Below are 22,073 nucleotides of genomic sequence, written 5' to 3'. Positions count from 1 at the left end.
GGCCTGTCCCAGGCTGTCGTGAAGGCTAAACTGACCGCTGAGTTGGCGGTAGGGAAGAAGCCACTCCGGGTGGATAGTTTGGTGAATGCTGAGCCTGGTCATGGGGAGATCGAGGTGGTGTCTACCCTTATGGTACCAGCGGTAAGTGGTGCTACCTCGTGGAAATTATTCTAAAAACAGAGTGCAAAGAGTATCGAGCAGGTAGAGGGAAGTGACGATAGATTCTACATAATTTATCGAATCTCTGTGTCAAGTTCGAGAGACTTTGGCTGAAAGAGAGTTGAATAGTGAGTTTCATGTTTTCGGATCTGACTCTTTTTATAAGTAGATAGGCACTTCATGATATTACTTTGTAGGTAGGTACTTGTTCTACTTGTCACAGAACATAGACATTGACAATTTACGAGCATGAAGGTACTTTACTCACCTATTAGAGATATGTACGTGTTTCTGCCCTGTCGTGAACATCATTTATTACACATGTGGTGATATCTCATTGGCATGTTTTTGTGAAAAAAATTGTGTTTATTAGGTAGATAGGCATCTGTCTAGAAAATTTCTAAATTAAAATACCTACGAGTATGTTTCTGTCGGCCCCACCCCAACTCTTCTTGTTTAATTTCAGCTCATAACTCTTCTTGTTTAATTTCAGCTCATAACTACGACTACTATCAAAACCTCTGGGACCCCTCCACCGCCCCAAAGTCCCGATTCTGCTCGGAATTCGGTATTCAGTCGCTCCCCCAACTATCCACCTTCCAGAAGGTAGCTACCGAGGCTGACCTAGCCTCTTGGCGGACTCCGTTCTTCGATTCTCGCCAACATTTGGCGGGCGGTACCGGTATTCTGGAATCGTCGGTGGGCCACCAATTTGAGATCGGGAATTTGACGCTGGAATACTTCGCATATTTGAGTCAGGTGAGATTGTAGTTCTGACGCTGGAATACTTCGCTTATTTGAGTCAGGTGAGACTGTAGTTCTATTGGAGTAGGCACTCGTGTATACTGCCCAAACAGAACTAAAGGCTCTAAAAAGTCCCTTTACCCCAGTATTAGTTATATTAGGCAATAGCCGTAATAGTAGTAGGTGGACTGTTGGATACGACCAGATACGATTTCTAACCTTAGGACGCGCTAGGTCGCAGATTTGATTCCAGCCCGAGACGAACTTTATGCTAATCAGATAAGGTTCGTTCTCGAAACGACTAGCTTTTTCCTACAACCTATCCTGTCCTCATTCTTTCTTCGCTTTCGGAACGATAAGACCTTAACAGTTACAGTTCCCTCTGTCAAACCTCTTACGGAAAAGAAAAAAGAATCGAATTCAAGGTCGCTTCATAAAGGGTACCTGTATGCCATTTCTTCCAAGGAATCGGGTAATTCCGAGGAATTTTATACTGCCCCGTGGAGTCCAAATTTTTTCTCGAACCTTTTGTTAGTAAAATGGAACTGGAACTACTTGTTCTAAGGTGACAGTCTAAATCTCTAAATAAACTACTTAGGTAACTTGTACTTTTGTCCTATCTGCACAGATCTACCAGGCTGGTGCTATCAAGACCATCACGGAGCAGATGAGAAGAGACAAGGGCGTACTCAGAGAAGATGGTAGCGGAACTGATTACACAAAATTCAACTGATTGGCCATAAGGAGTGCGAAAATTAGCTGACTGACCATAAGGCAATATGCAAAACGGCGGTTTAAATCGTTTGGCGAAAGAAAATTTCGGAAATTTCGGAAAAGTCGTACCATTTTCCAGTAGTACAGGAAAAACCACTTTCGGGATCATAAAACTCAACTGATTGGCAATAAGGAATACGAAAATTAGCTGACTGATACCGGTATTCTGGAATCGTCGGTGGGCCACCAATTTGAGATCGGGAATTTGACGCTGGAATACTTCGCATATTTGAGTCAGGTGAGACTGTAGTTCTGACGCTGGAATACTTCGCATATTTGAGTCAGGTGAGACTGTAGTTCTATTGGAGTAGGCACTTGTGTATACTGCCCAAACAGAACTAAAGGCTCTAAAAAGTCCCTTTACCCCAGTATTAGTTATGTTAGGCAATAGCCGTAATAGTAGTAGGTGGACTGTTGGATACGACCAGATACGATTTCTAGCCTTAGGACGCAGATTTGATTCCAGCCCTAGACGAAATTTATGCTAATCAGATAAGGTTCGTTCTCGGAACGGCAGGCTTTCTCCTATCCTGTTTTTCTCTCTTCGCTTTCGGAACGATAAGACCTTGACAGTTACAGTTCCCCCTATCAAACCTCTTACAAGAAAGAAGGTCGCTTTGTAAAATTTAAAGTCAATATTTAAGGGTATTTGAGTAAATTTTGAGTGTATGGCCGCCATACACGCCCTACATGGACGCTACGCCACTGACCAGGCTGGTGCTATCAAGACCATCACAGAGCAGATGAGAAGAGACAAGGGCGTACTCAGAGAAGATGGCAGTGGGCACAACATGGGCGCTCTCTATTGGCAACTCAACGATGTGTGGCAAGCCCCTACCCTTTGTAAAAGGTATATGCCATTTCATCCTAGGAATTATTTAATTCCGAGAAATTTGATACTGCCCTGTGGAGTTCACATTTTCCCTCTAACTTTTCCTCTTTTCTGCACAGATCTACCAGGCTGGTGCTATCAAGACCATCACAGAGCAGATGAGAAGAGACAAGGGCGTACTCAGAGAAGATGGCAGTGGGCACAACATGGGTGCCCTCTATTGGCAACTCAACGATGTGTGGCAAGCCCCTACTTGGTCCTCTATTGGTAAGTTTTACGTTCTACCTAACCCTCAGCCGAAACCACTATTGGCAAATCAAGATGTGTGGCAAGCCCCTACCTGGTCTTCTATTGGTAAGTTTTGTGTTCTACCTAACTCTCAGCCAAAACACACAACATGGGCGCCCTCTATTGGCAACTCAACGATGTGTGGCAAGCCCCTACCTGGTCCTTTATAGGTAAGTTTAATTTTACCTTTTTAAAGAGGTTTGATAGAGAGAACTCCAACTGTTAAGGTCTTATCGTCCTGAAATCGAAGAGAGAAGGAAGATAGGATTGGAGAAAGCCAGCCGTTCCGAGAACGAACCTTATCCCTTCAGGATAAAATCAAGTTTTGTGTTCTACCTAACTCTCAGCCAAAACACACAACATGGGCGCCCTCTATTGGCAACTCAACGATGTGTGGCAAGCCCCTACTTGGTCCTTCATTGGTAAGTTTTGCGTTCTACCTAACCCTCAACAGAAACCCAGAACATGGGCGCCCTCTATTGGCAACTCAACGATGTGTGGCAAGCCCCTACCTGGTCCTTTATTGGTAAGTTTAATTTTACTTTTTTGAAGAGGTTTGATAGAGGGAACTCTAACTGTTAAGGTCTTATCGTCCTGAAATCGAAGAGAGAAGGAAGATAGGATAGGAGAAAGTCAGCCGTTCCGAGAACGAACAATTCGAACATTATCCCTTCAGGATAAAATCCACCCCGGGCAGGAATCTAACCAGCGGCCTAGCGCTTACTAGGCTGGCCAATTTTTATTTATTCTGTGCTGAACTAATTTTATTTATTTATTTTTTATTTTTTTATTTTTTTCGCAGATTATGATGGTAACTGGAAAATGCTTCACTATTTCGCGCGCAAATTCTTCGCTCCCGTCCTTATTTCGCCTGTTCTCAACGTCTCATCCCGTACTCTGGAAGTTGTCCTGTTGAATGATCCAAATAGACCTCTCCATAATGTTACCATAGTAACCGAGTCGTATGCGTGGAATGACACACGTCCGTTTAGGAGCGTGAAAACTCCTCTAGTCACTGTGGTAAGTGGTAGGAAGGTAAGGGTATGCTACGACACAGACCACACGAGTCTAATGTAGTAGCTGTTTCATTGCTGCGAGATACAAACGGCGATGAAACAATCGTCTTTTTTTTCTTTTTTTAGATTTTTTTTTGTCGGAGTTTTATGTACATGTACTGGCTGGGGGACTATAAACAGGGAGCATACCAGCCTGAATTACCATTGCTAAAGATATAACAAAGGTTGAGTGCGTAAAATTTGTAGCCAAAACCAAATCTCAGCCCAAAGCAATCACTCTAGGTAGGGCTGATTGAGAGGCTGACAAAAACGACGACCCGGTCTGTACACGGGAAAAGGCGAAGAAAAAGAAGATTTACCTTTTTATGTTCACATTTTAATTTTCTTCGTCCACAGGAAAGCAATTCAGTTCACAAAGTCCTAACCAAACCGCTGTCCGAGTCTTTTTTTTTTTTTTTTTTTAGTTTTTTTGTCGGAGTTTTATGTACATGTACTGGCTGGGGGATTATAAACAGGGAGTATACCAGCCTGAATTACCATTGCTAAAGATATAGCAAAGGTTGAGTGCGTAAAATTTGTAGCCAAAACCAAATCTCAGCACAAAGCAATCACTCTAGGTAGGGCTGATTGAGAGGCTGACGAAAAACGACGACCCCGTCTGTGCACGGGGAAAGGCGAAGAAAAATAGGATTTATTTATGTTCACATTTTAATTTTCTTCGTCAACAGGAAAGTAATTCAGTTCACAAAGTCCTAACCAAACCCCTGTCCGAGTTACTACCCCATTCCGCTCATCACCATATTGCCGCTTACTACATCAAAGTGTCAGCCGTAGAGACCACACCCCCCTCCGGTCCCGCCCCTCTCATGGAGCCCAACTATCTATACTTGGCCCCCCTCAAGAACTCAACCAAGTATATGAAGGACCCTGAAATCAAGGTAAAAATAACTTCTTTTTTTTATGTGTCTATAAAGGATTCCAACAGTCCTACACACTGGTCCAATATTGTCAAGGTTCTACCTAGATGTATTTTAAGGGCTCGTAATAAAATAATAATAATAAATAAAAACAACAAAGATGAGGAAAAAGACGAAAGTATCGACGGAAAGGCCTGGTTCGAGCCTTGACCTGGGCAGAAATTTGAAAATTCTCTTCAACATCTAGTTTTCTCTCCCATTTTCAGATCAGGGAGACCACACCCCCCTCCGGTCCCGCCCCTCTCATGGAGCCCAACTATCTATACTTGGCCCCCCTCAAGAACTCAACCAAGTATATGACGGACCCTAAAGTCAAGGTAAAAATAACTTCTTTTGTATGGGTTTATAAAAGGGTCCAATAGTCCTGGACTCACTGGACTCCGCACACAGGAATTTTGTTAGAAAAGTCCGCCATTTTAATTAAATTGGTTTATACTTTATAACTACGGTACTAATATTTGTATTTGTAATGACGGGGGTTTTACCCTCCATTCCATGACAAGCTACCCGCCTCCTAATATTAACCCAGCCAGAGTAGGACCGGGGAATTCCAGTAGCACGTGATTGCCCTGATGATCACCCTGCTGAAAACCAACCACGCGGTACGTTGCCTAGCTTCAGTGAACCTTTCGGACAGCTGCAATCAATCTGCTATCGCCGCTGGCTTTAAATGCCTTTTTAACAAATAAATGTATTTTTATGGTCCAATAAATCCACCGGGCGGGAATCGAACCCGCGGCCTAGCGCTTACAAGGCAGACGCACTACCAACTAAGCTAACTAGGCTGGCAAAAACTAAACTTTGAGGCAGTTCAACAATAAATTTTATTGATTGTTTCTCTCTATCTGTTTTGTATAAAGTTCGCACTGGGTGGGAATCGAACCAAGTTTTTGGTCCACCAAACAAAAATTGAATATTTCTTTGAAACATATTTCCAGGTACCTACTTAAATGAATGCCAGCCATTTGTGTAAATGTCCTGGCAGAGAAGCCAGCATTGATATTGTAGTTAAATATTGGGATGACAGGGGGGAAAATGACTTAATTTGTCAATTTTCGCATTTGTAAATAGCAAAAACAACATTATTTTCAGGTAAAATGCGGAAGCGAGGTTGTATTGTGTCCAAACTCCTGGCCAAGATGATGTGTACGTCAGGTCTGAAACATATTATCACAATGGATCTTCATCAGAAGGAGATACAAGGTTTCTTTGACTGCCCTGTGGATAATCTGAGAGCATCACCTTTCCTCCTGCAATATATTCAGGACAGTGTAAGTATATTGGCACACAGAAGATCCTGGATTCGATTCCGACGATTCCCAGCATTTTTTTTTCTTCTTAATGAAAATACCTAGTTTTATTTTGACTCTGTCTCTGGAATGAAGGTTGCACTCAGCCTTGTGATGTCTCTGGAATGAAGGTTGCACTCAGCCTTGTGAGGCTAATAGACACTAGCATTTACCACCCCCATAGCCCAGTTCAGATCGACTCTATACACAAAACACCCACCTGGGGCTTAGGTGTAGGGGCAGACAGCCCTAAAGGGTGGGTTAAGTTAAGCTTCTACGAATCTACGAGCCTGCAAGAGCTCACCGAAAATACTTAAATAATTGCTTATTATTTGGAGCATCCATTTTTTTTTAATACAGGATGCAGTCAGCCTCGTGAGGGCAATTGCATTGCTACTTTTGAAAATCCTCTTCAGTGTTAATATGTATATTGTTGTAGGTCATTTATTATTTTTAATTTCCAATTTTAATTTCTCATGTTTCTCAGATCCCTGATTATAAGAACGCAGTCATTGTTGCTAAGAACCCTGGGGCCGCTAAGAAAGCCACCTCTTATGCTGAGAGGTTACGTCTGGGAATTGCTGTCATTCACGGTGAACAGAAAGAAAGTGAATCTGATGAGGTGAGTAAAGCCCACCATTCAGTATGAGGTAGACCTGACAGGCCGGCCTGATAAGGTGTACCTGTCAGGTCTGCCTGATAGAGTTTTAATTTCTCATGTTTCTCAGATCCCTGATTATAAGAACGCAGTCATTGTTGCTAAGAACCCTGGGGCCGCTAAGAAAGCCACCTCCTATGCTGAGAGGTTACGTCTGGGAATTGCTGTCATTCACGGTGAGCAGAAAGAAAGTGAATCTGATGAGGTGAGTAAAGCCTACCATTCAGTATGAGGTAGACCTGACAAGGTGTAATTTGTTTTGTAATTTGTAATTTATTTGCATCAATAAATAATAATAACAGTGATAAGTAATACAATATGAAAAATAACTTAAACTATGAAATGGACTTTAAAAGTCAATAAAATGTGCCAATTTGTGTATTCTTTTATCTTAATTTTTTTATGATAAGTATTGTAGATTAAATATAGTAATAAATAATACACATCTTATTGTGATGCATACTTACCCACCTGTGTACCTGTCAGGTCTGCCTGATAGAGAGTGAATCTGATGAGGTGAGTAACGGATTGGATATTTATGTTCAATAAAACGTAGGCACCTTTTTAAAAGGTTGAAACGACGTGAATTGTATCAATAAAGCGTACTTAGGTACGTAAAGGCATTGTAATATACTGCCGTCCTAAGCGAAAACGCCGTATGCCAAAAATCCCTACTTTCGGGAAAGTTTAAAGATTTGAATCTATACGGCAAACATACGTTTTTGACATATGGCAAAACGTTTTAGTGGTTTTTAAGGGGTTTAGGATAAAAAAAAAGGATCAAAATTTAGGACATTAGGAACCATTTGGCACCAAAAACCAAAAATCAATTTTTTTGACATACGGCGTTTTCGCTTAGCACGGTATCTTCACAAGAACCAATTCATTCGGTTTCTCTCGCCATCATAGATCTGCTTCTAAAGATTAACTTTTGAAGCGCCTAAAAGGGGGGGAAATGAACTTTTGAATATAACCTTTAGATTCTTTAACCCTTTTGTGTCATATTTCAGGTATATTCGCGAAAACCCAGAGCTCTATTACAAGGAATACGCCGAGCTTTATGTTAACACATTGAAGCCCATTGTCCTCCAATATGACCCTACTCGGCCCTATTTGACATCAAGTCCGACCAATGGAATCGAGAGTGAAAAGGCTAAATATGCCCTGGCCGACAATCCGTACAGCAATATATACGGAGATAGTAAGTACAATGGGTTAAAAATGGTAGCTACTTACTTTTTTAGCTTTGATCAAGCGTGCCGAGAGGCGCGGGAACGTCAAGGGGTCGCAGCGCCTTCCGATATAGGGAACTGTAACAACGGAGGTTTTATCGTCCTGAAATCGTAGAGATATGGGAGATCGGATAGGAGAAAGTCGGACGTTGTTGAGGACGAACCTTACCCTTTCGTTCTTAGGATAAAGTTCGCCCCGTTCGGAAACCGAACCCGTGACCTAGCGCTTAGAAGGCAGGCTCACTACACCAAGACTGGTAATACAGGGACTATTTTTTACAATATTTTTATAAAAGGCAGGTGCGCTATTTACATGAACCTACCCTCCAAGCTTACTCTAAAGTTGTGTCCAACCATAGTCGAACGGCCGTCGATCGACGAGGTGAATCTATGTTATCGAGGCAGTGTGGACGGTTCAGATCGACTATGTGTGGACACACCTTAACAAGCTACCCTTCAAACAAAGAAATGCTAAAATATTATGTTCCTATTATCATGATTTATTTCATTAAAATTTACCTTAGGATAGGCATGTTTATGGGTCCTATTCCTATAGTAAAAAAGTTTATACGCCAAATTAACGACACATTGACAAAGTACCTATTGATTGTCAAAAGAAAAAAAGAGAAGAAAATCTTCGCTTCGTTCGGTCATTTTTTTCCTCTTTTTGTGCATATTGCTTCAGCTCATAACTCTTCTTGTTTAATTTCAGCTCATAACTCTTCTTGTTTAATTTCAGCTCATAACTTGTCTTACAGACCCCTCCCTTAATTAAGCAGTCTAGAGTAGGGGTTGGGAGGGTTTTTGTCCCAGTTTCTGAGCTAAAAATAAAACCTCCAAGACTTACTGGGTCAATGCTTGAAAGAGACAATAGACATGATGGCAAATGTGGTTGTTAGCCACCCCTGCAGACTAGGGTGGGTTCTACATGGCACATTTACGAACTACAGCCAAGGGTAAAAGATGTGACTTTACCAACAACCCTAATTTAAGCTAAACTAATTAGATTAAGCCATCTAATTAATTGACTACCTATTCATTTTTGGGATTAAGTATGGTGGTAGTGCTCTGCCCTGCCAAGTTTTAAATTAACCAGTTGATTTAGTTGTTTCAAAGTTGATTTAGTTGTTTCAATTTTCAGTCGGTTAGGTGTGAAGCTTAGGGCTGATTGAGAGGCTGGCGAAAAACGCCGACCCTGTCTGTACACGGGAAAGGGCGAAGACGAAGAATGAAATAACTACGTACGCTGCGTATACGTAGATATTAGACGTGGTTCAGACTGCGCGAGTAAAGGGACTTCTCAGTCCTATCCAGGAAATATGAATAAGGTAATATAAGGTATATCCAATTCTATTTTGTACTATTCTATTCTATGCTGTTCTATTCTATTCTATCCTGAGTAAAGGGACTTCTCAGTCCTATCCAGGAAATATGAATAAGGTAATATAAGGTATATCCAATTCTATTTTGTACTATTCTATTCTATTGCTCCAGGTGGATGGACGGGCGTCTCCTCCCCCTCCCCCTGTCCTGCCCCCCTCCTCTCGTACCATGGAGATGGATGTGGGTGTCCCTCAACATCCAGCCAAGGAGAAACCCCCCATCAGTGTTGTGGGGGATGTGGGGGGTAGAGTGGCCATTATGGTGGTAAGTAGCTTTTCTATTCATGAATAATTTTTTTGTGAAGTTTAGATTTAGATCCTCTTCACAACTTTTGTGGGTATCACAGAAGAAAAACTCAAAAAGAGTTCGCGTTTCTCGGGACTTTCAATTTTGGCCCAGCTCCCTCAAGTAAAGTAGGATTTTGTTTCACGAAGAGTTTCGATAGTTTATGTAGATCAAAAGTGTCCCTGGGCCGGGTTACCAAAAAGTACGATTCGGCAGTTATTCAGAGCTAAAGGTCTGCTATGTAGAGCGAAATTTGGAGGGGGGGGAACCCTAAAAGTGAGATCGTGGTTCTCAGGACTTTACTTTTCGTGTCAAATCGCTCATACTTTGCAGAGATGTTTCCTTTAATTGTGCAGATCAAAATTGTCCTGGGGACCAGTTCCAAGAAAATTACAGTTCGGCCGATATTTATGACCAAACCTTGGGGGAGAAAATACAAAGTTACCTTTCCTTTAATTGTGCAGATCAAAATTGTCCTGGGGACCAGTTCCAAGAAAATTACAGTTCGGCCGATATTTATGACCAAACCTTGGGGGGAAACCTTCTTTACTTTTCTGTTTTTAGGATGATATGGTAGACGATGTGCATAGTTTTGTAGCAGCGGCCGAGGTACTCAAAGACAGAGGAGCATACAAGATCTACGTACTCGCTACTCACGGGCTACTCTTTGGTTATTGTAGGGTAGTGTATGTAGCAGGCTACTTTACTGCCTCCGATGTATGAGAACAGTGGGTATGTGAATGCATAGCCCATTGTATCAATGTAGATATCTGGCTGGAATGAGAGGAGGGCCTCAACTCCCAGAATCATAGATCCAATGCTCTGTCCAAGCAATGTGAAATAAGGATACAAACTGGCTTCAACAAACTTCCTCCTGTACAAATAAACAAAATTAATTACTTGATCCTCTATTGGTAAGTTTTACGTTCTACCTAACCCTCAGCCGAAACCACTATTGGCAAATCAAGATGTGTGGCAAGCCCCTACCTGGTTCTCTATTGGTAAGTTTTGCGTTCTACCTACATAACTCTCAGCCAAAACACACAACATAGGCGCCCTCTATTGGCAACTCAACGATATGTGTGGCAAGCCCCTACCTGGTCCTCTAGTGGTAAGTTTAATTTTACTTTTTTGAAGAGGTTTGATAGAAGGAACTCTAACTGTTAAGGTCTTAATCGTCCCGAAATCGAAGAGAGAAGGAAGATAGGATAGGAGAAAGACAGCCGTTCCGAGAACGAGCATTATCCCTTCAGGATAAAATCCACCCCGGGCAGGAATCTAACCAGCGGCCTAGCGCTTACTAGGCTGGCCAATTTTTATTTATTCTGTGCTGAACTAATTTTATTTATTTATTTTTTATTTTTTTATTTTTTTCGCAGATTATGATGGTAACTGGAAAATGCTTCACTATTTCGCGCGCAAATTCTTCGCCCCCGTCCTTATTTCGCCTGTTTTCAACGTCTCATCCCGTACTCTGGAAGTTGTCCTGTTGAATGATCCAAATAGACCTCTCCATAATGTTACCATAGTAACCGAGTCGTATGCGTGGAATGACACACGTCCGTTTAGGAGTGTGAAAACTCCTCTAGTCACTGTGGTAAGTGGTAGGAAGGTAAGGGTATGCTTCGACACAGACCACACGAGTCTAATGTGAAGTGGGTTAGAATTTGTATACGTGAGTCAGTGAGTGAGTGAGTGAGTGAGTCAGTCAGTTACACAAGGGGCTGTATATTTTTAGGATAAGGTAAATAAACCCCATCATTGATTAAAAAAAAAAAAAAACTCCCAATTAAGTTGCAGATATTTATTTTTGTTACTTATTTACTTACTTACTGACAATGTTTGACTCACCAGCTAAATTGGAAGTATTGTGTCTCTTATCATCTTATCACCTATCTGATGTAAGAGACATTATAGGATGAAAATGTTATGATTGTGACTCACCCATAAAATTCAATGTAGTGGATGTGTCATCATTACAAACTAAAATATAAAAGGTGAAACAACCTTTTTTCTCTCTCCTAAATAAATAAAGACAGAAAGAGAGGGAGAAAGAGAGGGAGAAAGAGAGGGAGAAAGAGAGGGAGAGAGAGGGAGAGAGAGAGAGAGAGAGAGAGAGAGAGAGAGAGAGATTTGATAAAGGAAACTGTAACAACAAAGATCTTATCTCCACAAATTCAAAGAGAAAAGTAGAACGAGATAGGAGAAAGCCAAACACTCCAAGAACCAAACTAAACTTTGAGGCAGTCCAACAATAAATTTTACTGATTGTTTCTTTCTATCTGTTTTGTATAAAGTTAGCACTGGGTGGGAATTGAACCAAGTTTTTGGTCCACCAAATTGAATATTTCTTTGAAACATTTATTTCCAGGTACCTACTTAAATGAATGTCAGCGATTTGTGCAAATGTCCTGCCAGAGAAGCCAACATTGATATTGTAATTAAATAATGGGATGACAGGGGTAAAAATGGCTTAATTTGTCAATTTTCGCATTTGTAAATAACAAAAACAACATTATTTTCAGGTAAAATGCGATCAGCATACTCCTGTCCGAAGCTATTCGACGTATGCATAACAAAGAGAGCATGTCCTATCTGTTTCGAAATGTCACGCTGGAAGACTAGAGAAATAGTGAGTGGAACGGATAAATTAAAGAAATTGTGTGCAACAGATAAGTTAAAGAAATTGTGTGCAGCAGAGGAGATACAAGGTTTCTTTGACTGCCCTGTGGATAATCTGAGAGCATCACCTTTCCTCCTGCAATATATTCAGGACAGTGTAAGTATATTAGCACACAGAAGGTCCTGGATTCGATTCCGGCGATTCCCAGCATTTTTTTTTTTTTTTTTTTTTTTTTTTATTATTATTATTAATTAAGCTTACGGGATATAGATCCCATTTTACAATATTAGTATTACCTACACTAGAATAGTAAAACATAAAAAGTGACTACCTACATTAAATACAGAGAATTGAGGGAGTTAAATTAAATACAGAGAATTTATCTTTTGAATGGCTAGGAATTTTTGAATTCTGATCGACCCTAGGATTAGGAAAGAGTATAAATATGGTCCATCGAGTGGTGGTATTAAAAACTGCTAAGTGGCAATTTTTGGATAAAAATGGCCATTTCTCAAGAAATTCGTATGAGAACCCATATTTTTTACTTTATTTTTGAAATCTACGTAATATGAGCTAATTCTTCCTGTTTTCCATTTCCCAGGTGGTTGTCACCAATACGATACCTCACGACGTTCAGAAGTTGCAGTGCCCGAAAATCAAAACCGTGGACATCAGCATACTCCTGTCCGAAGCTATTCGACGTATGCATAACAAAGAGAGCATGTCCTATCTGTTTCGAAATGTCACGCTGGAAGACTAAACAAATAGTGAGTGGAACGGATAAATTAAAGAAATTGTGTGCAACAGATAAGTTAAAGAAATTGTGTGCAGCAGAGAGGTTACACCTCTTTTTTTTTTTTTTTTTTTTAGATGTCCAATTTGATCCAGCACACCAAAAGCCAACCAAACTAGAGCAGTCCTCATCAGCTGCTACTCTACCGTCCATGCAATGGTCCTTGGTTCTAGGCGTGTTGCTAGTACATTATTTTATACGCCACTACTAGATTAAGTAAATAAGACGCCTAGTCATAAACTAAAATGGACGCGGCACACAAGGGATCAGAAAGAGACCGCCTTAACATAATAATAAAATAAGATTCCTGGTTGCTAGTAAAAAAGTTAATAAAGATATAAATCCAGATTACACCCAGGCTAGTTAGGTCAGCCACTTACTATCAGTTAGACCTGACAGGTACAGCTGATCAGGTTCGCCTGATATCTCTGATGGGCACAATCACTATCAGGTACGGCTGAAAAGCTCCGCCTCTGTCAGGTCTACCTGATAGTGAGTGGCTGGTCTTAGCTTGAGGGGTTAGCGCACCTGCCTTGTAAGCGCTAAGTCGCGATTCGATTCCGGTGGGAACTCTAATGAGGTTCGTTCTGGGAAAGGCTACCTTTTTCTTGTCCTGCTTTCCTTTTCTATTCGAAGTGCAGTTATGTAGGAACCTAGGTAACTAATTTATTTTGAAATAATAATATTGATTTATTATGATGTCTTGAATAATAAAATTATATCCTTATCTTTCTATGTAGCAGGTACAGGTATAGGTAGGTACCTAGAATAAAAATGAAATTTTATCCTAGATAAGATGAAAATAAAGAAATGCTAAAATATTATGTTCCTATTATCATGATTTATTTCATTAAATTTACCTTAGGATAGGCATGTTTATAGGTCCTATAGTAAAAAAGTTTATACGCCAAATTAACGACACATTGACAAAGTACCTATTGATTGTCAAAAGAAAAAAAATTTCTTCTTTTTATCAGTATGAGGTAGACCTGACAGGCCGGCCTGATAAGGTGTACCTGTCAGGTCTGCCTGATAGAGAGTGAATCTGATGAGGTGAGTAACGGGTTGGATATTTATGTTCAATAAAACGTAGGTACCTTTTTAAAAGGTTGAATCGACGTGAATTGTATCAATAAAGCGTACTTAGGAACATAAAGGCGTTGTAATATACTGCCGTGCTAAGCGAAAACGCCGTATGTCAAAAAACCCTACTTTCGGGAAATCGAATTTAAAGATTTCAATCTATACGGCAAACATACGTTTTTGACATATGGCAAAACGTTTTAGTGGTTTTTAAGGGGTTTAGGATAAAAAAAAGGATCAAAATTTAGGATCATAGGAACCATTTGGCACCAAAAACCAAAAATCGATTTTTTTGACATACGGCGTTTTCGCTTAGCACGGCAGTAAAGGTCTCTCTCACCAACAGTGTAATGGAAGATTTGTCAACGGTGTCACCCTTCTACACCCAAAAAAAAATAATAATAATAATAAAAAATCGGTCCATTCTACCTGGTATGATTTGTCTTCCATTCTAAACTGACCTGGTTTCTCTTAGCTCCCTTTCTCTCTCCTTCTTTCTTCCCATCCTCTTCCTACTTCCTTTTTCCCCCCTCCTCTTTCCCAGGTAGATGGACGTGCCTCCCCTCCCCCTTCCTCTATCGCTCCCCCCTCTTCTCCTGCCGTGGATCTTGTGACCAAGACTATGCCATCTGTGAGTGAGATTTAACCAAGCTGGTCTACTCCCTGTTTAACGTCTTCCAGCAAGACACTTACTCTCTTTTACTTCATGACTTAACAGTAAATGAGACTTAATACAGTAAATGAAAGTGAATGTCTGGCTGGGGGTCTTTAAACAGGGAGTAGACCAGCTTGGTTTGGCTGGGGGACGTTAAACAGGGAGTAGACCAGCTTGGTCTGGCCGGGGGACGTTAAACAGGGAGTATACCAGCTTGGTCTGGCTGGGGGACTTTAAACAGGGAGTAGACCAGCCTGAATTTCTCTTGCTAAAGAAATAGCAAAGGTTGAGTGCAAGGGGCATCTAATAAGATTTGTAGCCAAAACCAAATGTCAGCTCAAAGCAATCACCCTAGGTAGGGCTGATTGAGCTTTGGTTATTGTAGGGTAGTGTATGTAGCAGGCTACTTTACTGCCTCCGATGTATGAGAACAGTGGGTATGTGAATGCATAGCCCATCGTATCAATGTAGATATCTGGCTGGAATGAGAGGAGGGCCTCAACTCCCAGAATCATAGATCCAATGCTCTGTCCGAGCAATGTGAAATAAGGATACAAACTGGCTTCAACAAACTTCCTCCTGTACAGGTAGACAAAATTAATTGCTTGTTCTGGGAGAACAATGTTGAATCGTTGATGGGCACGCTTGATAATTTCACTCGGAGAAGCATCTACATCTCCCGTGTAAATGTAAATCTTGTAATCTGGGTATTTCTGATGCAATGCTAGCACAGCAGTCCACAGTACCCTCTCACCCCCTCCTCCAGCATTACAGTAGGGGTGGAAAAATGCAACAGTCTTCAGTACATTGTAGCTCTTCCGTTTCTTACTTACATAGTATTTGAAGAGAAGTACAGAGATTGGTAGAACTATTATCAGAAGAAGTATAAGAGCAAGGATTGAGTAGAACAAAAAGACCAGCCACATGACTACTGACGTCCAAAGGCAGCAGAACATTATTATCTCACTGTCAGCATTATTGCAGGTTGGAAAACACTGTACACATCACCTGTTCATAGATAACTGATAGCAAGGGATTCACTAGTCTATCATTTATTTGAAATGTCCAGGATAAAATTCTTCATGGATAACACGTAACAATCACCACAATGGTAGAATGTAGAATCCTTATCGTTAGAATAAGAGAACAACACTCTATTTTCTGAGGAAAATTGGAAAACGTCACTCAAAATACACAGCCAAACGAAAATCCTTTGGAAAAGTCTAAAAATTTAAATATTCCCGCGGTAAATTATCGCTCTACAAAACAGTGTTGTCAAGTGCCAAGTAAGGAGGTTTTTTAGATTTTGGGAGGTTTTTTTTCCCCTAGCTTCCTAGAATAAAAAGAAGAAAAAATATTTATCCTCTTTTTGTGCATATTGCATAATCAATAAACACGACGGCGACAACATAAAAATATCGAATCGTGTGAGTTCGGTTCGGTCTTCTTCGTTGGTAAGAAACAGTAGGGAACACTTTTCCCTCCTGAGTGATAAAAAAATCAAAAAGTAAACAAACAAAAAAGTTGATTACAGATAAAAAAAAAATCTGATAAGTTTTTCATGGAAACTTTACAGCGGTATCTTTTCCAGTCATTTTCCCTGTGTGATTTTTAGTTTTTTAAGTTCCTGACACCAGCAAAATGGACGTAGGACCAGCAAAAAAAAAAAAAAATCTGATAAGTTTTTCATGGAAACTTTACAGCGGTATCTTTTCCAGTCATTTTCCCTGTGTGATTTTTAGTTTTTAAGTTCCTGACACCAGCAAAATGGACGTAGGACCAGCGTCGACAGACATTATGATCTTGTCTGGTAATTCGGCCACAGAATTGGCTGGTTTGGTTGCTAGGTAAGTTATTGATTCATGTGGTACCAGGTACAAGGGACTATTATTAGCTGTCTTACAGACCCCTCCCTTAATTAAGCAGTCTAGAGTAGGGGTTGGGAGGGTTTTTGTCCCAGTTTCTGAGCTAAAAATAAAATCTCCAAGACTTACTGGGTCAATGCTTGAAAGAGACAGTAGACATGATGGCAAATGTGGTTGTTAGCCACCCCTGCAGACTAGGGTGGGTTCTACATGGCACATTCATGAACTATAGCCAAGGGTAAAAGATGTGACTTTACCATCAACCCTAATTTAAGCTAAACTAATTAGATCAAGCCATCTAATTAATTGACTACCTATTCATTTTTGGGATTAAGTATGGTGGTAGTGCTCTGCCCTGCCAAGTTTTAAATTACCCAGTTGATTTAGTTGTTTCAATGTTAACATTTTCAGTCGGTTGGGTGTGAAGCTCGGAGCATGTTCAGTGTATCACAAAACAAATCGGGAGACAATGGTGGAGATTGGAGACTCGGTGCGGGGGAAAGACATTTACATTATTCAGACTGGAACTAAGTAAGTAGAACAATAGTTCATGCCTAGTTAAAATGGCTTTCAAGCTTCAATGGAAGGTAGTATGTGCCTGCCTTGTAAGAGCTAGGTCACAGGTTTGACTCCCACCCTTGTCAAACTTTATCCCTAATACATTCTAGCAGCTGGCTTTTCTCCAACATGTCCTCTCTTTCATGTTGAACCATAACAATGTTACAGTTCCCTCTATCAAACCTCTTAAATTATAAAGAAAGAAAGGGCAATACAATTTATGTACATTTCCACTAAAATTTTCAATACCCTGTCACTTTAATTATAACCTTTTTTTTCTGGGTAATTATGCAGAAGTCACGTCTGTGGAAAAGAAAAGCTCCGTTTTGTAATTAACCTAACCCTATAATAACACTAACCTCACTGCTCTAATTGTGAAAACTCCTTCTTGCATTTAACCTAACTCTATAATAACACTGGTCGTTGCTCATTTGTGCTAGTTCCTGTGGTAGCAATATTCCATGGATGTGACTTCTGCACAAGTACCTTTTTTAAAATCGCCAAATCCGCGAACAAAATCGCCAAATCCGCGAACAAAATCGCCAAATCCGCGAACAAAATCGCCAAATCCGCGAACAAAATCGCCAAATCCGCGAACAAAATCGCCAAATCCGCGAACAAAATCGCCAAATCCGCGAACAAAATCGCCAAATCCGCGAACATAATCGCGAAATCCGCAAACATAATCGCGAAATCCGCGAACATAATCGCGAAATCAGCGAACATAATCGCGAAACCCGCGAACATAATCGCGAAACCCGCGAACATAATCGCCAAATCCGCGAACATAATCGCAAAATCCGCGAACATTTTTTATTTATTTTTTTTATTTTTTAATCGCCAATCTAAACTATCACATTGAGGAACCGAAGAGAACACATCCGTTCGGGTAGTCACAATCGTCTATTCGTAAAAGTTATAGCCGGCCTATCAAAGCGATTGCAATTTTAATTGCCCAAACAATTAAAATCGTCATGAGGAGATTTTCAGGAGAAACGAGGACTGAATTTAATAAATAATTAGTACCTATAGGTAAATAATGGTTAGTGATCTAGGTACAGAGTAGTGGGTCACGCCAAGTTCTTTCATGATTTTTACCTCAAAAAGTCTGCCGTGTAAGCACTCTTCTCCTGCTGTGGATCTTGTGACCAAGACTATGCCATCTGTGAGTGAGATTTAACCAAGCTGGTCTACTCCCTGTTTAACGTCTCCCAGCAAGACACTTACTCTCTTTTACTTCATGACTTAACAGTAAAAGAGTGTGAATGTCTTAAAAGCTTAACCCATCCCTTGGGGCAATATCCCAACACCTAAGCCTCAGAGGAGTGAGTGTCTTGCAGGGAGTAGACCAGATTGGTCTGGCTGTGGGACTTTAAACAGGGAGTATACTCGCCTGCATTTCCCTTGCTAAAGAAATAGCAAAGGTTGAGTGCGAAGGGCATCAATAAAATTTGTAAAATTGTCATAAAGAAAAAAAAAATGTGTCTTAAAATTTGTAGCCAAAACCATGACATTTGGCCCAAAGCAATCACCCTAGCTAGTAGCTAGGGCTGATTGAGAGGCTGGCGAAAAACGCCGACCCTGTCTGTACACGGGAAAGGGCGAAGACGAAGAATGAAATAACTACGTACGCTATCGCTATGTATACGTACATATTAGACGTGGTTCAGACTGCGCGAGTAAAGGGACTTCTCAGTCCTATCCAGGAAATATGAATAAGGTAATATAAGGTATATCCAATTCTATTTTGTACTATTCTATTCTATGCTGTTCTATTCTATTCTATCCTGTTCTATTCTATTGCTCCAGGTGGATGGACGGGCGTCTCCTCCCCCTCCCCCTGTCCTGCCCCCCTCCTCTCGTACCATGGAGATGGATGTGGGTGTCCCTCAACATCCAGCCAAGGAGAAACCCCCCATCAGTGTTGTGGGGGATGTGGGGGGTAGAGTGGCCATTATGGTGGTAAGTAGCTTTTCTATTCATGAATAATTTTTTTGTGAAGTTTAGATTTAGATCCTCTTCACAACTTTTGTGGGTAAAGAGTTCGCGTTTCTCAGGACTTTCAATTTTGGCCCAGCTCCCTCAAGTAAAGTAGGATTTTGTTTCACGAAGAGTTTCGATAGTTTATGTAGATCAAAAGTGTCCCTGGGCCGGGTTACCAAAAAGTACGATTCGGCAGTTATTCAGAGCTAAAGGTCTGCTATGTAGAGCGAAATTTGGAGGGGGGGGAACCCTAAAAGTGAGATCGTGGTTCTCAGGACTTTACTTTTCGTGTCAAATCGCTCATACTTTGCAGAGATGTTTCCTTTAATTGTGCAGATCAAAATTGTCCTGGGGACCAGTTCCAAGAAAATTACAGTTCGGCCGATATTTATGACCAAACCTTGGGGGAGAAAATACAAAGTTACCTTTTCTTTACTTTTCTGTTTTTAGGATGATATGGTAGACGATGTGCATAGTTTTGTAGCAGCGGCCGAGGTACTCAAAGACAGAGGAGCATACAAGATCTACGTACTCGCTACTCACGGGCTACTCAGTTCAGACGCTCCGCTACTCATTGAAGAGTCACCCATAGATGAGGTAAGTGTACATGTATCCTCCTGAAAAGAGAACGACCCCCCAAATGTAAAACGCGCCCGATACCCACTAAATATCCATCCCGTTTCAGGTTAATTTGCTAGCGCTGGTCTCAGGGTACTCGTTTTTCGATTGCAAATATTTCAACGGGTTACTTTTTGTTGTTCTCGTGTTGACCCAGCACCTAAATGGGAAGTATTGTGTCTCTTCTCGCCCATCTGATGAGAGACATACTACGGGATGGGCATGCTACGACACAGGCCACAAGCGTCTAATGTAGCAGTTGTTCCATTGCTACGAAATAAAAACGGCGGTGTTAATTAAGCTTACGGGATATAGATCCCATTTTACAATATTAGTATTACCTACACTAGAATAGTAAAACATAAAAAGTGACTACCTACATTAAATACAGAGAATTGAGGGAGTTAAATTAAATACAGAGAATTTATCTTTTGAATGGCTAGGAATTTTTGAATTCTGATCGACCCTAGGATTAGGAAAGAGTATAAATATGGTCCATCGAGTGGTGGTATTAAAAACTGCTAAGTGGCAATTTTTGGATAAAAATGGCCATTTCTCAAGAAATTCGTATGAGAACCCATATTTTTTACTTTATTTTTGAAATCTACGTAATATGAGCTAATTCTTCCTGTTTTCCATTTCCCAGGTGGTTGTCACCAATACGATACCTCACGACGTTCAGAAGTTGCAGTGCCCGAAAATCAAAACCGTGGACATCAGCATACTCCTGTCCGAAGCTATTCGACGTATGCATAACAAAGAGAGCATGTCCTATCTGTTTCGAAATGTCACGCTGGAAGACTAGAGAAATAGTGAGTGGAACGGATAAATTAAAGAAATTGTGTGCAACAGATAAGTTAAAGAAATTGTGTGCAGCAGAGGGACTAAAGAAACAACGATTGCAACAGAGAAACAGCAGCTTTAACCAATGCCCTGTTCTTGAAAGCAACGTCACACTTTGCAAATATTTAAAGTAATTTAAATCTATTAATTTGAATATTTTTTTATTATTTTTGCGATGGCATAATCGGACTTTTTACTTCAGACTTCTGGGCAGCAGAGGGACTAAAGAAACAACGATTGCAACAGAGAAACAGCAGCTTTAACCAATGCCCTGTTCTTGAAAGCAACGTCACACTTTGCAAATATTTAAAGTAATTTAAATCTATTAATTTGAATATTTTTTTATTATTTTTGCGATGGCATAATCGGACTTTTTACTTCAGACTTCTGGTTTCCATCAAATAGGATAAAGGGACCTAGAAAACGTCCTCTTTTTTGAGCTTGAATCTTGGATATAAACATTTACTTTTGGTTAATTTATTTTATTGTACTCCATTTGTGGTATGTGACTCCTTACCAGGGCCGTTACAGACTTCTGGTTCTGGTTTCCATCAAATAGGATAAAGGGACCTAGAAAACGTCCTCTTTTTTGAGCTTGAATCTTGGATATAAACATTTACTTTTGGTTAATTTATTTTATTGTACTCCATTTGTGGTATGTGACTCCTCACCAGGGCCGTTATTTAAGGTTGGAGTCGGGGGCTTCATTTTTGCTACTTTACTATGGGGCTAAATCCGAAGATTTGGAGCATCCCCTCAATAAAATCCTGGATACAGCCCTGCTCCTTAACAACCTGAAAACCATGATTTCCATGAGATAGGGACCTAAGAATATGTTAGTGAGCTTGATTGTTTATTGTTTGTTTAATATTAAATTTTGTTTGTTTTCTTTACTTTTGTTCAATATGAATTGAAAAATATTTCCCTTGACTCTTTCTCTTACCTCTGTCTATATTTTTAAATCCTTAACAACCTGAAAACCATGATTTCCATGAGATAGGGACCTAAGAATATGTTAGTGAGCTTGATTGTTTATTGTTTGTTTAATATTTTGTTTGTTTTCTTTACTTTTGTTCAATATGAATTGAAAAATATTTCCCTTGACTCCTTCTCTTACCTGTGGCTATATTTTTAAATAAGACATTTTTTCATAATGTATCGAGTAATAATATTATTTGGTAGGTTTCTCAATAATTATATAAAAAAAAAAAAACTCGTCATCATACTCTTATATCAAAGTGGTTAGCGCCGTTAACTTCGGACCTGGAGATTGGTGGTTCGAGTCCAAATCAAATCATTAAAACTATTACGGAAATCTCTTTTGACGAGCAAACAATTAAAATCCATTACTTCGATCAAATCAGTTCCAAAAAGATGATTTTTTTTTTTTTTTTTTTACTGTGAAAAAATTATTC

General features: G+C 40.2%; 4 protein-coding genes and 1 long non-coding RNA gene across 5 annotated transcripts in view; 3 read left to right on the top strand and 2 right to left on the bottom strand.

Annotated features, from left to right (window-relative positions):
* The window catches only part of LOC103505234 (beta-mannosidase-like), a 12,295-nt gene extending 11,365 nt beyond the window's left edge, over positions 1-930 (top strand). Inside the window, exons 10-12 of the mRNA XM_026820585.1 lie at positions 13-141; positions 263-287; positions 653-930. Coding sequence (XP_026676386.1) covers positions 13-141; positions 263-287; positions 653-930 — 432 coding nt within the window. The remainder of the gene's footprint in view (positions 1-12; positions 142-262; positions 288-652) is intronic.
* A 4,952-nt stretch (positions 931-5,882) lies between these two features.
* On the top strand, positions 5,883-21,176 carry LOC103505233 (phosphoribosyl pyrophosphate synthase-associated protein 2; the record flags this gene model as incomplete). Its single annotated transcript, XM_017442338.2, is given in 7 exon segments — positions 5,883-6,061; positions 6,567-6,701; positions 9,464-9,616; positions 10,202-10,318; positions 11,831-11,849; positions 12,851-13,098; positions 20,880-21,176. Coding segments are annotated over 6 exon segments (773 nt in total), but the record flags the coding sequence as incomplete, so codon positions are not given.
* LOC103505232 (GDP-Man:Man(3)GlcNAc(2)-PP-Dol alpha-1,2-mannosyltransferase-like) lies at positions 14,836-15,717 on the bottom strand. The gene is made up of 2 exons (XM_008469548.1): positions 15,204-15,717; positions 14,836-14,846 (listed from the first exon to the last, which is right to left on the bottom strand). The coding sequence occupies exons 1-2, from the start codon at positions 15,715-15,717 to the stop codon at positions 14,836-14,838; spliced, it is 525 nt and encodes a 174-aa protein (XP_008467770.1).
* LOC103505230 (phosphoribosyl pyrophosphate synthase-associated protein 1-like) lies at positions 16,455-20,848 on the top strand. Its single transcript, XM_008469547.3, has 6 exons — positions 16,455-16,638; positions 17,068-17,187; positions 18,322-18,379; positions 19,024-19,176; positions 19,648-19,794; positions 20,462-20,848. Exons 1-6 carry the CDS (start codon positions 16,559-16,561, stop codon positions 20,618-20,620), a joined length of 717 nt encoding a protein of 238 aa, XP_008467769.1. The 5' UTR covers positions 16,455-16,558; the 3' UTR covers positions 20,621-20,848.
* A 10-nt stretch (positions 21,177-21,186) lies between the features above and the next one.
* On the bottom strand, positions 21,187-22,066 carry LOC113465781. Its single transcript, XR_003390390.1, has 2 exons — positions 21,632-22,066; positions 21,187-21,452 (listed from the first exon to the last, which is right to left on the bottom strand). It is a non-coding gene; the product is annotated as an uncharacterized LOC113465781 (long non-coding RNA).
* Positions 22,067-22,073: the final 7 nt, after the last annotated feature.

The sequence above is a fragment of the Diaphorina citri genome, unplaced genomic scaffold (genome assembly GCF_000475195.1).
Source record: "Diaphorina citri unplaced genomic scaffold, Diaci psyllid genome assembly version 1.1 scaffold158, whole genome shotgun sequence".
Taxonomy (NCBI): domain Eukaryota; kingdom Metazoa; phylum Arthropoda; class Insecta; order Hemiptera; family Psyllidae; genus Diaphorina; species Diaphorina citri.
Note: the sequence above shows the minus strand (reverse complement) of the source record. Positions and strands in the feature narration are given on the sequence as shown.